This window comes from Ascidia mentula, chromosome 3 (genome assembly GCF_947561715.1).
Source record: "Ascidia mentula chromosome 3, kaAscMent1.1, whole genome shotgun sequence".
Lineage (NCBI taxonomy): Eukaryota > Metazoa > Chordata > Ascidiacea > Phlebobranchia > Ascidiidae > Ascidia > Ascidia mentula.
In genome coordinates this window covers 14,985,871-15,001,997 of record NC_138568.1, presented here as the reverse complement: position 1 = coordinate 15,001,997, position 16,127 = coordinate 14,985,871, and the positions used below count along the sequence as shown (strand labels likewise).

At 38.3% G+C, this 16,127-nt stretch overlaps 2 protein-coding genes across 2 annotated transcripts; both read right to left on the bottom strand.

Annotated features, from left to right (window-relative positions):
* Positions 1-44: 44 nt before the first annotated feature.
* On the bottom strand, positions 45-4,982 carry LOC145895716 (ornithine decarboxylase-like). Its single transcript, XM_082984501.1, has 10 exons — positions 4,880-4,982; positions 3,663-3,766; positions 2,366-2,539; positions 1,796-1,968; positions 1,456-1,590; positions 1,216-1,387; positions 999-1,140; positions 799-887; positions 537-663; positions 45-271 (listed from the first exon to the last, which is right to left on the bottom strand). The coding sequence occupies exons 1-10, from the start codon at positions 4,980-4,982 to the stop codon at positions 45-47; spliced, it is 1,446 nt and encodes a 481-aa protein (XP_082840627.1).
* Positions 4,983-6,148: 1,166 nt separating this feature from the next.
* Positions 6,149-14,837, bottom strand: LOC145895196 (complement component C7-like). The gene is made up of 16 exons (XM_082983963.1): positions 14,795-14,837; positions 13,505-13,541; positions 13,174-13,265; positions 12,961-13,108; positions 12,625-12,749; positions 11,961-12,087; positions 11,418-11,566; positions 10,246-10,449; positions 9,436-9,617; positions 8,578-8,723; positions 8,152-8,251; positions 7,285-7,371; positions 7,143-7,224; positions 6,664-6,759; positions 6,481-6,577; positions 6,149-6,241 (listed from the first exon to the last, which is right to left on the bottom strand). Exons 1-16 carry the CDS (start codon positions 14,804-14,806, stop codon positions 6,162-6,164), a joined length of 1,764 nt encoding a protein of 587 aa, XP_082840089.1. The 5' UTR covers positions 14,807-14,837; the 3' UTR covers positions 6,149-6,161.
* Positions 14,838-16,127: the final 1,290 nt, after the last annotated feature.

Genomic DNA, 16,127 nt, shown 5'->3' with positions numbered 1-16,127 from the left:
GCGAGAAAACTGGCAAGTTATGAAACTTTAACTTGTCGATGTGGTTATTTGTAGATTATTGACTTGTGGTAAAAGTTGTGGATGTTCGCATAATTCTCGAAGCTCTTCACTGGAAATGTACAAACAATGATGATATTATTTGTTGCGACAGGGTTGCTTTGTGTCAAAAATATCTGTACGTACAACGTGTCTTGCTCGATGAAGAAGAATGCTTTGTAAGTGAACAAACCATTTACACCCACTGAAAGACAAGGTACATAGCCGCCTACCTCTGTATAAAAATATCCGTCAATATAAATTTTTATTTAATTTGTGCATGTGTATATCAGTGCCACATTTTTCTAATTTGTAGCAAGCGTTTAATGCTGTTCAAACATAGCTGATCCAGCTTGGCTGCAATGCCTTGGCTGTGAAGCCTGTGAACTTATGTTCAAGTATATTAACACATTAATCTGATAGTTGCCTGCAAATTAAACTTTATTGGATCCAACTGAATAGTTGTGACAGTGGTAATCTTCTGTGTGTATATCACTTGCCTTTAAATATCAGCCAGTCGCCCACATTTACATCAGGCAGATATGCATTTTCATTGACCATGTCCATTCCAGCCATTGACGAACCATAAATAACCACATTCCTTTTCTTGCTGCTCTCGTCATCAGACTTTATGACGTTTAAGTGCTTGAGTTACATAGTTATCCAATAAAACACATGTTTATGAAGTAGAAATCATTTTGTAACATCACTAAAATGTCCATTTTGTATAGCTAAATGCATAGGATAAAATATACTTACAACTAAAGCTTCAACTTCGTAATTGAAACTTCTGAACATTCCAGTTGAAAATGCACCGAATATGCTCTCCCCCACATAGTAAGCGGTTTCTTCTAGAAAGCCACAGCCACATTTCAAACAAAATTAACGTAAAATTTATTTCATTGGCAACTTGTTGTTTCAAAATTAAACTGAGCACATTTTCCCTTGTTAACTATACTAACCCGGGGTTTGCTTCTTTGCTATTACGTTGGCAATCAGCGAAAATGCCTTAGAGGGAAAAAATCTCCCAGGCTCCGCAATAATCTCTAGTTCGCTTTCGTCAGGAAAAAACTCGTCCAGAAAATCTCGAATACCTTTCGCCATCTGAGCAAAAAAACACTAATTTGTATTGAAAATGTAACTTCCGGTAACTACACACGTAGATTTGCGTAAAAATACCTTTCTAAACGGAATGACCGTATTTTCGATTGTGCTTCCAGGGTAACCCCCGCCGATGTCGAGCAAATAGAAGTTAAAACCGACGGTTTTGGCAAAATCGAAAAGAATCCTGGCGTCGTTCACCGCTTTTCGATACGGTGCAACACTCGCGGTACATCCCCCAACGTGGAAACTTCCTCACAACACATATAAGTGTATGTAACGACTCAATAAACATTAACTTTAAAAAAACTTTCCTACCTAATTCCTACCACGGAAAGTTGAAGTTCGGCAGCTTTTCGAATGAGCAGTTTCGAATATTCGACACTCGCTCCAAACTTGTTATAGAACTTGAGTTTAGCCTTGCTGTCATCCGTTCGAATTCGCAATAAGATCCTGGATTTAATGTTGAATTACATAATCTATAGAAGTCTTTGATAAATTATGCGACTTATGGACAAACAAACACATGGTGTCTGATGTTTCGACGTTATTTTATAAAAAAAAACCTTAGTTATTTCAATGTGGAAAATAGAATGCTCTAAACTATGGTTACGTTCAAGAGAAGATTTGCACAGGTTTGAAAAGTGTGTTAATTCACCGAACATCTGGCCACAGTTTCTTTAGCTTTACGAGTTCTTCCACATTGTCCGCCGTAGTCATGGTTACACCATTGCGCCGGGCGTCAACGATGTGTGACGAAAATTTGCAAGTGCTCGCAAAAATGATTTTGTCAGGATCCACATCACACTTCAACACGCTAGTGAGCTCGTTCTGTAAACGAAAAAGGCCTTTGTCGGTTGGGAGGTAGATTCTGACACGAATAACAATAATGTGTCACAATAATAGACGACTGTTGAGTAATACTTTAACATAAATGGCGATTAGACTTTTAAAACACATGCATGAACCATTACATAGGGGCAAACCATGGGCTATGCATGTTTCTTTCAAAATCTTTCATTGTTTTAACGAAATCTACCCATAATATTCGAGGAAGTTTAAACACAAAACAAAACAAAATATAGATTTTGGAAGGGACAATAAATCATATTGTGTCCCCACTAACCAAAATATTGGGGTAATTATTCCCCTGCGCCCTGTCAGGTTTTTCGGCATTTGTTGTGTAAAAATCCGCAACGGCACTCAAAATATGTGTTGGTTACTCTACCTTGCTGGCGCAGTCAAAACCCGCTCCCAGAGCTGCCATGGTCCGTATCACTGGCAGCAGCATGTTGGCTTTGACGGCGTAGAAAGGTTTAACACGTGGAAGTTCCTGTTTCCACAACTTAAATTGTGCAAAGATAGAACCGAGATCCCCAACGTAAAAAGATTCGTCAAAATCCTGCAAGAAAGTAATGTTTGTCAACTCTTTCTACGGGAGCAATAAAATGTTTTTACTTCATGAAATCTACCTAACCAGCAACACTTCTTTCACGTGACACAAGTTAACCTTCAATTCTATTTTAAATGTTACTAGAACAACTTTGTGTCCACGCTTCTTTCTCCGGGACTTAGACTTTATCAAAGGCAACTTCATGTCCAAGTGTGACGGAAGCTTCCATCACAATAGGGTGTGATATTAGGCTACCAACCGTTCTGTGAGGCTTTTTATAAACTTGAATGCCGTAATATTGCGACGGAGGCTTCCGACCCAAAGGAAGTTGTTTATCTGATACCCTTTATGGCAGTGCTTCCCAACCTTTTTTAGTTCGCGACCCACTTTTAATGCAAGTTTTATTGTGCGACCCACAATGAGATATGACCAAACGAATAAAAAACAATTATAATGCAATAATTTCGTGATTTATTAGAAAACTGTAACATTTGGAAAAGAAAAAAAGACACACCTGAAATAGCTTCGCGACCCACTGGTTGGGAAGCACTGCTTTAGGGCATCGTTTAGTTATACTTGGATACGAAGTTGCCTTTGACAAAGTCTATGTTTTCGTACTAAACCGGTGTTAATGATAAACAACAATGTTTCTATGTCCCCGCGGTATACAACAACTTGTTGTAACTGTTGTGCCTCCCGATGTGTGTTTTTTGTACCCGTCACGTGATTTTACAAGCGGTGTTAGCGTGTCCTTTTTTCTTTTTGGTGCTTAGCATGTTGTTTGGTATAACGTTTAAATTCTAATGAAGTCTCGCTGTACAGCAAACGAAACTACAGAGAAATAAACTACGCTCAGTTTGGCCAGAAGATCAGTTCTATTATAAATTGCGGCATACATTTGTCGTCACTGATTAGAAAGATAATTAGAGATTTCTCCGGGTAAAGCGTAGTAAAACATGCCTTTATTTAACTGCATGCCAAAACTGACCGTTTGGCTTGTTTGCCGTTTTGACAGTGTCCACACATTATCACTGTACAAACAGTGTCCATATGTAGCCAAACCATCAGGTTATTATCTCGGACAACACAATTATATCGTTAGCGTACAAACGACGATTTTTACTATACCAACCTCGGCACTTTTGACTGCACAAATAGTTCGCTTGGCGAAGCTGTCGATAGACGTTCCGCTGTCCACAACAAATAGTTTTTGTGGCCTCGGGCTGAACACTAACCCTGTTTACATGGCCAAGTCGACTTGAGCATCAAGTCGACTCGTGACCGGGTCACGTGATTTTCAAATTCGACGCGCGAAAACGACGAATTTACATGGGGCTTTTAAGTCAGCTTAAGTTAAGCTGTCTCGGGCTGACAGGCTGTAAATTCAGACTCTGTACTAAATAAATTATCAATATTTCTAACCTAGGCATGCAGAGAAAAGTTATTGGCAGTTAGTTTACGCAAATTGGTCCTTGATTATAATGTGAGTTTACTTTTCCAGATATAATAGATGATTTAACTAGAAAGCCTGCTGCAACCCATATTTTTTTAATTTCTGATTAAACTAAAAGGCTGCATTTTCCTGGAATGTGTTCACAACAACACCATGGTAAGAGTATTCAAGTGAAAATTTCATGTTTAGTAGTATTAATTATCTCTGTCCTTCTTCACAGGATCCTTTTCAGAAGCTGTCTAATCCCGTAATCCCATGTACAATTGAGTGTCAGAAAAGACTGAATGGAATGTTTCATACCAGCCCAATGTTAATTAATTTGAAACAAATATACAGAAGATGTGATAGTTACATAATATAAACTTGTGTCAAACAAAAAAGGTTTACATAAGCCTGCTTTTGTATTTTATGGTTGATTGTTGTTCACATAATCCTTGCATAAATAAGATGCAGTAGCCTAAATATGAATAAACAACCAGTTTGCATTGACTTGTTATATTATAGCACATCCAGCAGCAAATGAAAACAGTTAACACAAGTGCATTCTTCTTTCAAGCAAGTGTCAGCATTCCTGCAATGCATTTGTTTCCTTCAGGTCTCCAAAATGCAACTTAGGTCCTCAAAACGAATGTTGCTTTTTTGTATCTTGATGCTTGTACAATTTATTTAACACTTGCGCAGTATTTATCAAAATTAACTCGAGTAAGCACATCCTTCTCGCCCCTGCAGCATAGAGCATAGTTGTACTAGAACTAGTTTATTACTTTTAAGGTTTATTGTAAACAGCAAACCCTCAACGCACAACCTCATAAACAAATTACCTAATCCTAACTTCTTCGCGGCACTTGTCGCAACTGGGTTTAAGCTGACTTAATCGCTTAAGCTGTCCCGTAAACCACTCTCCGCGTTAGATCGAAGGCCGAGACGGCTTAAGACGCTTGCCTTTTTCTCTTCGCCGAAAACGAGAGAGTCGGATCGGGGAGTCAGCTTCGAAGCCATCTTAAACCGTCATGTAAACGGGGTTACTGGCTCGGCGAAGTGCGAACTTTCATCAACGTATTTCGAAGTCATGACTTAATCTTTACTCTCTAACCTTTCCTAAATATTCATTGATAGGTTGTCACTCCTTTGCTACACTATATGTTCAGAAATCACGTTGAAGGAAAGTGCTCCGCAATCGCATTGACGCAAGACTTCTGTTGTCCTGCTACCCAGAAACGAAAAAAGGGAGTCATGGAAAACGCGGACTTCGCTCAAAACCGTTTCTGGCGCATATTGGCGTGTCGCGTGTCGCTTCTCGCATCTACCTGTACGGTTCTTTTTGTTCAAATACGTTGTTGAGCAAAAAAAAATATGTGAAAAACATCTGACAGTCGATTTGAACATATATAACTGATTCCCGAACTCATATAAAGTTTCGCACTATGTAACATGCAGTAATTTAACTCGGCTTACATTTTCACATGACCAGTGCAGAGGAAATGATTCAGCGAAGCATTATGTGAATTATGATTACGTGCTGTTACCTGGTCATTTACACTGTATGCTAAAGTTCTCTTGCTTATTTAAATAAGTTCTGCTTTTAAATTAACACTAAGCCTTCAGTTTAACTAAATGACATTTGATTTTGAAGTGTCCAAATTTAAGATTTTTGCAAGCACTTCTCCTGTTTGAGGCCAGCTATACCCGCTGTTTGCTGCAACTTCCATGAGTTATTCCGTGAGCTACATACAGATAATCACTGTTTCGACCTAAAAGGTCACACCAAGCTGCACTAATGAGACCATGCAGGTCGAAACAGTGGCCATCTGTATGTTGCTCCCAGAATTTAAAATAATGGCGACTCGATGCCAATTTACATGAACAATGTAAATAAAACTGCTGAGAAGAAGAGAAGATCTTTGAAATAACAAAATATTGGTCACTTCTTTATGTTGATTGCTCTTCGTGAAAAATTAAAGAGAAAAATAAGCGCGATAACATTTCCATGGTGCACACAAAGAAAGTATGTAAGATGAACAAATAAGAGATACATGAAAGTAAAAGCGAGGCCGAAATCACTAATACAAGAGCGAATAACAAAAACAAAATAACAAAGTTCAATTTCTACAAGCACTCAAAACGTAACAGTAAATAGTTGCAGTAAATTCTACGCAACAGCGGAACCCGATTTGTAAACTACCACATGTAAGTGTTGAGTGCTGTAACGATGCAACTGATTACTGTGAATATTACTACCGATGTTGGCATCGTTGCATCTGAAACCAAAACAATTTTAGTGACAAGTTTGAATTGGGTCAAGTTTATGTTGAGTCAGTTAAGAAGAAAACCAAACAACATGAACCAGGCTGACTTCTGTACCAGAATATTTTACTTCACGCGCTTGTTTTATAACACAGTGTGTCAATCCTAATTTGGGCATGGAAATAAAAACTACACAGTAACCAGGTAAGATATTACAACAAAACGTATGAAGGTTTTGATGGTGTGTACATACCACAGGTCAATTCATCCGTCGGTAGTGAATTGCCATAAGCGCAGTAGCACTTGTAGTCGCTGCTAGTGCCAGTAACGTATCCCAGACCTTCGTATTGCTAAATAACAATTACAGCGTAATCGGGAGAAACAAGGTGCGGACTGCTGAAATAGAAGATGTATTTTATTCCGCAACAAAACTTACGAATGTGTCGAAGACTCCCTTAGCATTTAAATCATCATCTTCAATAACAGGGCAAGGCTCGCAAACAGATTGAGCATCGTAAGCTTTCAGGTAAATCTGTTGAAATTTAGTGTTGTTTTAGCATATTTTGAAGACCAATGTTATATGCGGCAGCCGTGAAAGTAAAAAAAATCTTACTATTAAATTTGTACTGTCAATGTTTTGAACAATATTGCACAGTCTCTTTATTACCAAAGTTAAAAAAAATGTAATGAAATTATGATGCACGCAATTGTTGGTGAAAAACATTCATTTTACCTTAACAGCGTTGCGGCTTACTTTAACACCTGTTCGCGCAATGAAATCCTAGCGCGTAAAGGTTATTTGAAATGCATTGATTCTTGAACTATATACACGTATATCTTTTGGGTATTTTAGCACAACTATTTAGTGCATATCGCTTTGCATGTTCATTGCTCATTTTAAATCAGACAACCTACGTCAATAGCTTGGTCAATGAAGTTGGCAACGTTTTGTTGCCGTGTCCTGTTGCTAAACGGGATGGATTTAGACGACATGAGTCTGCGAAAAAACGACATTCATAGACATACAAATTTCAAAAAACTAGACCAACATTCGTACTTGGATATTCTTTGCAGTCTGAACTGGTTGGTGTTGAGAACTTGGCCGTTTGGAATCGTTTGAACCCATGCGTCCCACGTCGATTTCCTGTGAAAAAACATTGCCGATTACAGAAAATTCGATTCTATTATGACTTCAAATATTAAAAACTTGAGATTTAAACCATAGACTGCAGATGCTGGCCTAGCAATACCTTCTGTAATGGCAATATGCACGCAAAAAGCACTATAGCTTTTATTTAGTGTTATTGTTTTTCCGAAGCTTTTTTAAATCTTTTTTTTATTAAAAATGCACTGATCTTCTGGCATAAACGTACTGTATTTTTACGACGTTTCGTCTGCCATGCGGCGAGACTTCATCAGGTATGACGCAACAAGTGAAACACACGCAGGGGCACGAAAGAAAAAGAAAAAAGGGAGAACGTTGACGCCGCTTGTCAACTCACGTGCTAGAGGCAGAGGCACCTCTACTGAAAATACTGTATTTTTACGCATGGCAGACGAAACGTCGTAAAAATACAGTACGTTTATGCCAGAAGATTAGTACATTTTTAGTTGCAATAAGCCTGGCAGCAACAGGAATTTCATTTTATTATTGTGTTTACTGTAAGGAACTGATGACGGCCACAAGGCAAACTAGGCTGATCCTGTTCAAAAGCTAGTGTTTTCTGTTCAAAAGCTAGTGATATTCTATAAAACTCCCCAAAAATTAAAAATCTGTTTGTGATGGTGCAAAATTATTGACAACAGTAAATCCTATATGATCCCAACTGCAATAATAATTCGTATTGTAAAGATCTTTCTCCCAAAGTTACTTTCAAACGCCCCAAAATAAGTTTACAATGTGTTTCTCAATTTGAAAACTCACGAAAATGAGAATTTAAGGTCGGATGCAGTGCTGATGCTTCCGCCGCGAACAAGAACAGATTTGTCAACTGCCTCATCTTGCAAGAAAGTTGTTGTCGTAGCTGAAACAAAAATATGACGTTTACAAAAAAGTCACTTTTAAAACGATTTTTTCTTGCTGATTATACTTGTTACACTAGGTGTCGTTAGAGAAGAGGTGTTGTGTGTGTGTGTGTGTGTGTGTGTGTGTGTGTGTGTGTGTGTGTGTGTGTGTGTGTGTGTGTGTGTGTGTGTGTGTGTGTGTGTGTGTGTGTGTGTGTGTGTGTGTGTGTGTGTGTGTGTGTGTGTGTGTGTGTGTGTGTGTGTGTGTGTGTGTGTGTGTGTGTGTGTGTGTGTGTGTGTGTGTGTGTGTGTGTGTGTGTGTGTGTGTGTGTGTGTGTGTACTCACTCGCCGTCTTTGATTGACAATTTGATGTAAACGAAGAGGTGTTGGGGCTCAGGTTGTAATAGAAACTTTGTCTCGTACAATCACCAAGGTTGGTTTGCCACGCCTGGCTGCTGTAATCTTTGTAAGTGTCACCATCGAGGAAACATCTGAAAAAGTAAAAGAGTCCAGGTTTGTTATGCAACTGAGAAATACCTTGTTTTCTCATCGGTGCGTATTTTTTCGGTGAATATTTGAGAGCTTAATGAAACAGATTACCACATTAGTATTTAACACATGTGGCACAAGTATTACACTGGGGGGAATTAATTTTTATATATATAGATATTGTAACTTGTGCCGAAATGATCACAATTGGTCTTAATTGCGCAAAGGTTGCTTGCAGTTACACTAAAGAGGACATTCACAAAAGCAAGCCTGGCACATTGAAATGACCGCGCAGTGGTTCTTAACATTTCTTGTATTTTTACAAATTATCGTTCTTTTCGAATCACCAACTAAATAATCTTTTTTTTATTATTTACCCTTTAGAGCTCAACGGGAAAAAAATAATGTAAAGCGTTTTGTTATATTTCAGGAAAATAATTTAAGATGTTTTACCGTTAAACCCTATTTCCTGGTGGGGTTCCCTGTGACCCATTGAGCTGTGGAGGATACACAAAGAAAAAATCTGTGACAATATTGATTGTGTTTCTAAGAAACAAGTATATACGTGATGGATCATGCATGCACTTGTCGGGAAGGTGCTTGGATACAACATCCCCATTACATCAAGAAAAACATAATCTCAATTAGTGACTGTCCACGAGGAACGGTACATAAGTATGTGGCGTATGTGCCAACGACTAATGGCTTTTTTACCTCGAGTAAATATATGCCTCTTGATATTCGCCTCCGAGTTTGCCCTCAGAGACGTAATGAGTTCCGTACTCTCTCACAAGTCCCATGTATTGTGAGTAGCTGAACTCGTTGTATGGAAGTTTCATCACTTGAGAAATGAAGGCAGTACTCAGTTCAATATCACTCGGATTTATGAGTGTAGCCTGAAACCATAACGAATAGAAATCGAAATAAAAATGAGCGTTTCATTTCCTCGCATTTGTATTCGCATGGATATAGCGATGGTATATTGTATGATGTAACGGCCGATGCCCCAGATAAGGTATTTGTGGATTCCAGGCAATGTTTTAGGCTCTATTTTCATTTAATCACTAGGAAATTGAAGTTACAGCTTTAAAGTGTTTTAAGGTACACTTCACATCTAATTTGATTCAACAAGTCTACATAGATGGGCGAACCACTTTTGAAGTTAGTTTAGATTTTCAAAGCTGTTGTTGCCACAACGATTAAAAAAAAAGTTACTGAACGGATTAGTGCAACTATAGTGAATCATATTTTAACAATATTCCTTGTATAAGAATTAAAATGCATTTTAACTCTCATTTTATTGCAGGTACTTTTCGTCACGTAACACAAAAGAATTCCCGATTCTATTTAAGGACGGTTTATTTATCCAGTCGTAAAAGTCATTCCCAATTCAGGCACGTAAACTTTTCCAACTACCAACTTTAAAGCCTAACGATGGTGTAAATCCTTGCTTAAGCATATTTGCTGTGTTTTTAACTAGTTTCTTTTTTTGAAAACATAGCACGTAATTTGTACACTTCTTACCTCTGCTGTGCTAACGAACGTCGTCTGTCTGGCGTAAGCTCGCTCGTTTGTGGTTGAGATTTCATATTTCACCATGGATTGAGTCAGCGAGCTTTGAGTGAGCCCGGTCAAGCCTGTAAGATCAAGCAGGCTTCCACCAAAGTTAAGATTGTACATCAGAGCATTTTGGGTGTAATTCAATACATCAGCAGAACTTCCCAGTACCTAGAAAGAAACACGGCACCATGAAAGTTTACAACCAGCTTTAGAAATGTGTTTAATATACTTGGGGGAAATAGAATAAGATTACTACTGCTTGTGAAGGCAATGTATCCACATATCACGGTTATTGGAAGCAAAATTTCAGTCACTTTAACCCAATTTAACACGCATAATTTTCCATTCTACTATATGACCATCTGATTTCAAATATATGGAATATATGCATTGGATACACTCTACATTGCCAATAACCAAAAAGATCTTACAAATCCAATCTTTACATTAACCTGGTATTTCCAGCTTTAGCAAGCGATGGGGAATTCTACTGTTTGCTAGACGTGTTACTGATTAATTACAAAGCACACACGCAACACCATATGGGGTGAGAGGAAACACAAAGCCAGGCTAAGTGAGTGCCCGGCAACCCTAAAAATGTTGCATCTAACATGGTTCATTTGAACATCAAACACTCTTGGTTATTTAGTTCAATGTCGTTTCCAAACCTATATATTTTTTGCCGGGGTATGCGCTAACGAAATGACTATCACGACCAAATAAGGCAGTGTTAAGTGGATTCTTGTGCTATGGTTTCAAATCCTCGTCGGTAACTATTTAGTTTTTGGACAAGTGCAAATTTAAACATGTAATTATACTCTACAAATGCTGGTGTTTTAGGTCAATGTTGTAAATTGTTTGTGGATTTGGTCTCAGCCCTTGACTCTATTTATGAGGTGACCCTGGTTACCCAACCTGTTAGCACCTTTAAAAATTGCCGGATAATTTTGTATTACAAATTTATAACCAGCACGCAAATTTTTTTTTATAGTTATAATCAAGTTTTTTGGTTTCCTTGGTTGGGCATTTTTCACGCAAACCAGAGATTGTCTTTTTTGCATTTTCAAAGTGCAGAGACCTCTGGTTTGACCCTTTAGATATCACGACTCGCGTTTTAAGGAGAAATGAGGCCTTACCGCAACTGGGCTCATCACAACATCATATATTTGTCGATATGAGGCGATGTTTTTTGGTATCCGGTAATAGGTGTCGGTCATGCCGCTGATGAGAGAACGGCGACAAGATCCGTGCGGAGACATTGAAAGTACGTCACTGCGGAATTCGCCTGGTAAAGTATTTTTTACTGTTATTTGATGTTAAACTTAGTCATTCAAGAAAGACAGCAAACACATGTTAATGCTCTCATATTTAACGATAGATGGAGTTTGTTTGCATTTCAACACAATTCTTCATGGGAAAAGTTCACTTGTATCCTTTCACTACACTACAGATTTGGGAATTATTTTCGAAGGATTCAACGTTTTGTATTTAAAGTTCAATTAATTGCATCAGTTTAAACTGTTGTGGCGTCATATCACATCTCGTTGCGTTAACAAAACCTCCTGTTAAAGCTAGTTTTCCACGAAATGTTTCAAGTCGAATCAACAGAAAGTCTGCTGTTGGTGAAGAAACGCGTTTGTCTGGAGAACGTCAAGCAGAACTTTAAACGAGGTATTCACCTGTCAAAATATCGAACCCGGCTCCATACTCCTCGATGCCAGGAATACCAGTCAAAAATCTTTCACCTATCGGGGTAGCACTACCGGTTCCGGGTTCTTGGTTTAAACCGCACACGTATTTACCCATCTGAAAGCACAAAACGCCTCTGTGAGACATATTACACATCTTGCCATGCGTCTATATATTAAAAACAGTTTAATGTCATCAAAGTGCTCAGTTTCAAGTTGCTGCGATCGAATACAGCAAGGCGTGATTTTCTTTAAAAATTTGATTGTGCAAGCACCAAAGAAAATCATTTGATCACAGCATCAACTTTAAAACGCCGATCATGCTGGTTCACAAGGTAGTTTAATTTTAACGTTTAAGAAATGACACTACTGGGCAAAATTTTTAACTTACGAGCCAGAAATTACCAAAAATTTGACAAGCAGTCACGTGAGTAAAAGTGAAAAAAGGGGTGTTTACATTAAATACTGTAACCGACAAGCAAAGTAATGTGAATTAAAATTACATTGAACTGCCTCATAACCAGTTTTTTGACAGCAGTTAAACTTAGCACTGAGTTTATTTCAAACCCTTGAGGGCCAAATTAGACCCGCGGTCGCCGTTTGCCCATGTCTGGTGCAACGTCTGAAACTGCAATTGGAACGTTTTTATACTCACGTTCAAAGCACACTCTGATCTAATCGGATATTCATCACTGGCATCTCCGCAATCATCGTCACCGTTGCATTTGTATAGTGGATTAATACACCTCCCGTTCGCACAGTGAAACATTCCCGAGCAATCTGACAAAAATGACGTTTAAGAAATGCAAGCTAACACTACCAACTTCTGTAATAAATCCTAGTGGTTTGTTTCGCAAGGTTTTAAATTGATATGTATATATATTTACTAGCGAAACACAAAGTTCTCCGGATTTATCTCAAAAGTTGTTAAAATTATGTGCTTCTTGGATATCAGGAGATTATGATAATGTAGACAAAAGATAACGTTTACCAGATAAGTTCATTGAAACCGATAAATCGGGTATAACGTCATCAGTATAATTGTTACACGGTTGTGTTTGGGTTTCCCAAACCGAATTCGTGACCGCACAGGAACAATTTGAATTCGCTGATGCCGGTGTCATGTTGAACACCCTTTCCTAGAAATAGCGAACAAAATGTTGCTTTCTGTGTCATATATCATTCATGCCGCCACAAGACCTACCATAAAACCAAGAGTGTCGGAACTTGTTCCGGGAAAACAAGCTGACCATTCAGTCCATTGACCAGTGCATGTTTCGTTACACTGCGCGGTTACTGTTGCAGAAGAAAAGAGTATGATTACAAAACGTATAGTGCTGCAAATTAATTTTTAACCAGCCAAAATGAGGATTGGCCAATTAAGTCACTTTTTTGCAAAACGTTTCAAAAAGATATGGGGCTAATGTATTGATAAGTGGGACAAAACTGGATTGCTTGCAAAACATTTGTGGGCAAACGAATGACTATAAAATCGTATTTAGATTTATCATCATGATTAAAAATCAGATACCTACCTGTGCCAATGAAGAGAGCGAGACAAAGAAACGAAATCTGTGAAAAATGTAGCAGTTAAAAACCGAGCACGCGTGAAAGAGTTTCTTATGGACAATCACAAACTTCTACCACACCCGTTTCGGCATAGACGCATTGTGACGTAATAACTACTATTCTTCCCACTAAAGCTGTATGTTTTCTGTTCTCTCGGATGCAAGGCTGACAATTGTCGCAGTTTGAGGTAAGTCAGCGAAATATGGGCATAATTTACTGCCAGGTATGTGCTGTTGCATTTGTACCCGGATCGTGATACTAGTTAACAATATTTTATTTGAATAAGGTTTATTTGAATAACCTTTAATAGTTTAGATCACAATAATGTTGAAATTGCTGGAATGTCTGCTCGATCATGCTTGTAAATAAAGTTCATGTTAAATTAAGACCGACCTCATTCTACCAGTTGGAGAACTGAAAGGTTGGCATGGCAATAGTGTTGCATTCTACAGTTATTATTCATGTATTGTTGAATGAAAACCGTCATATTTTGAAAGAATTTACAAATTGGAAAGTTATTGTGGGTACTTTCAATGACATTGGCTTGTGCTTAACACGTTTTCCACAACTGGAAAAACGAAAGTGTTCTTATTACATCGTCACGAATTTATGACAAAGAGATTCTCAGTTTGTCTGAGTTCGGTTCAATTCTATTGGATTCTCAGCACCGAAATGTAGCAACCGGCCACAGGGTCAATATTTACCAGCTTGCGACTGGCAAATATCACTTAGTCCTGCAGCGGCCCAAGCGACTTTTTTTCCGTGATAAATTGCAGCGTGGAATTTGGTTTGGTCAGCTTCGGCTACTGAAGGTTTTAAATATCTGATCATCGTCATCTTCCTATTTACTCCGCTCGCGTAACATTATCGAAGATTTCTGAACAAACTGACGTAGACAGGAGGCTGCGGGGTCCGCCCAACCGCAAACAATCGTGCCGAGGTTCCGTTTATGTTTTTAATGAGTCACGTTATAACAACCAGATGAACTTTGTCGCATGTTTACCTGTTTTTAACGTTCTTGTATTCGCATACTTTCGGTCGGAAATAGGTATGCACTTATAAGACACTTTGGGCTGTGTTAAAAAGACCAAATGCACGCAAGGTCATCTTGTCAACATACAAACTTTAAGCACGGCTCTGTTTCGTTGCGCAATATACCATCACCAATTCCGACATCAGGCAAAATACTGAACCAATACAGCAACGATAAGGCTAATGTGTTTGTAAGCAGAGATGATAAATTAAACGTTGCTTACCTTGGAAATCATGATTCCTGAACAAAATACAATTACGAACACAAAAATCTAACACTAAAGGAGAAACAAATGACATTATGACATTATTACAATATCACGGCAAAAGGGTTGTATTTATACAAATGAACGTCTTATCCGATGGAAGCAGTTATATCATATGTGTCGTAGCAAATGGGTGCTTGACTTGATAACCTCCAAGGTTATATTGCTGATGTCCAAGCCGTTTTAACTTTCACACATGTTTTCACATGTGTTACTTACGCAAAATACATGAATCTTTTTTATTTGCATGACACAAATAACAAACCTGAAGCTAAGTTCACTGCTAACTAAAGTATCGGTTGTACCATCAACCATTCTCGATAAATGAATCGTAATATTCATGTCAATTGCACCACAATTGCGACAAACCCAAAGTTTAACAGTAATGCCGAAAAATGATACTTTACCGTTTTGGGTTAACTGACAGAGAGTTGGTTTAACTGTATAGAATGGGCTGCTGCTGTTTCAACGCTACAACAAACAAAACTTTTTCATACACTCAATTACAAGGCTATTATCTGACCTTAACATATCCTGCTAAACCTTAACCCAAACTAATTCGGTTTCAGTGGATAATGTCTGTTGTCCCATGGTATTCCCTCCTATTGTCTTATGAACCCTCGAGCTTTCAGACAACCAGGCCGTCAGAATTTAATTAATGTTTTACCAAGCACGCGAAATATTGCGCAGCACTCCGTCGGGTAACGGTCGTTACGTCATTACCGCTTAGTTTGCTCTGCGACTTTTACGTGCGTCACACGTTTGCCCAAGAATGGTATTGACAAACTTGTCCGAAATAATGGTAAATCACACATAGCAAACAGGGGAATGAATGTCAATGTTAAAATGCTGGGGGCAGAAGACAGCTTCGTGGAAGTATAAGTTACCACCTTTTTGGACAAGTTTGTCAATACCATTCTTGGCCAAACGTGTGACGCACGTTTGTATTACCACCGTATATATAAACGTGCGTCACACGTTTGTCCAAGAATGGTATCATTATTATTCATTTTCTATTGTACAAGATTATTTTAAAGTTTGTACATTAATTTTACCCATTTCATAACGAGATAAAGTGCACACTCTTGATTGCGAAACACAACAAAATTTTCCCGGTAACATCTGTATGGCAATATATATTAAATCAAAAGTCGATTGAAGACACGTTAACTTTTGACCTAAGGACAATTTGCCTGTCCCAAAAAGTACACACTTACAATGTAGCCCAACCCCCACTTCAACAACGCATCATCTCATTCGAAAATCGAGTAAGACAACAAAATGTAACTGT

Excerpts from the sequence above, each read along its gene's own strand:
- LOC145895716 (XM_082984501.1), bottom strand. The coding sequence starts at position 4,982 with ATGGCTTCGAAGCTGACTCCCCGATCCGACTCTCTCGTTTTCGGCGAA. Across the intron at positions 1,141-1,215 it reads CGGTCATTCCGTTTAGAAAG|ATGGCGAAAGGTATTCGAGA; the intron begins GTATTTTTACGC and ends TTTTTTGCTCAG. Across the intron at positions 664-798 it reads ATTACGAAGTTGAAGCTTTA|TCTGATGACGAGAGCAGCAA; the intron begins GTTGTAAGTATA and ends AACGTCATAAAG.
- LOC145895196 (XM_082983963.1), bottom strand. Across the intron at positions 8,252-8,577 it reads TTGTCAATCAAAGACGGCGA|CTACGACAACAACTTTCTTG; the intron begins GTGAGTACACAC and ends TTTTTGTTTCAG. Across the intron at positions 6,578-6,663 it reads AGGGAGTCTTCGACACATTC|CAATACGAAGGTCTGGGATA; the intron begins GTAAGTTTTGTT and ends ATTGTTATTTAG.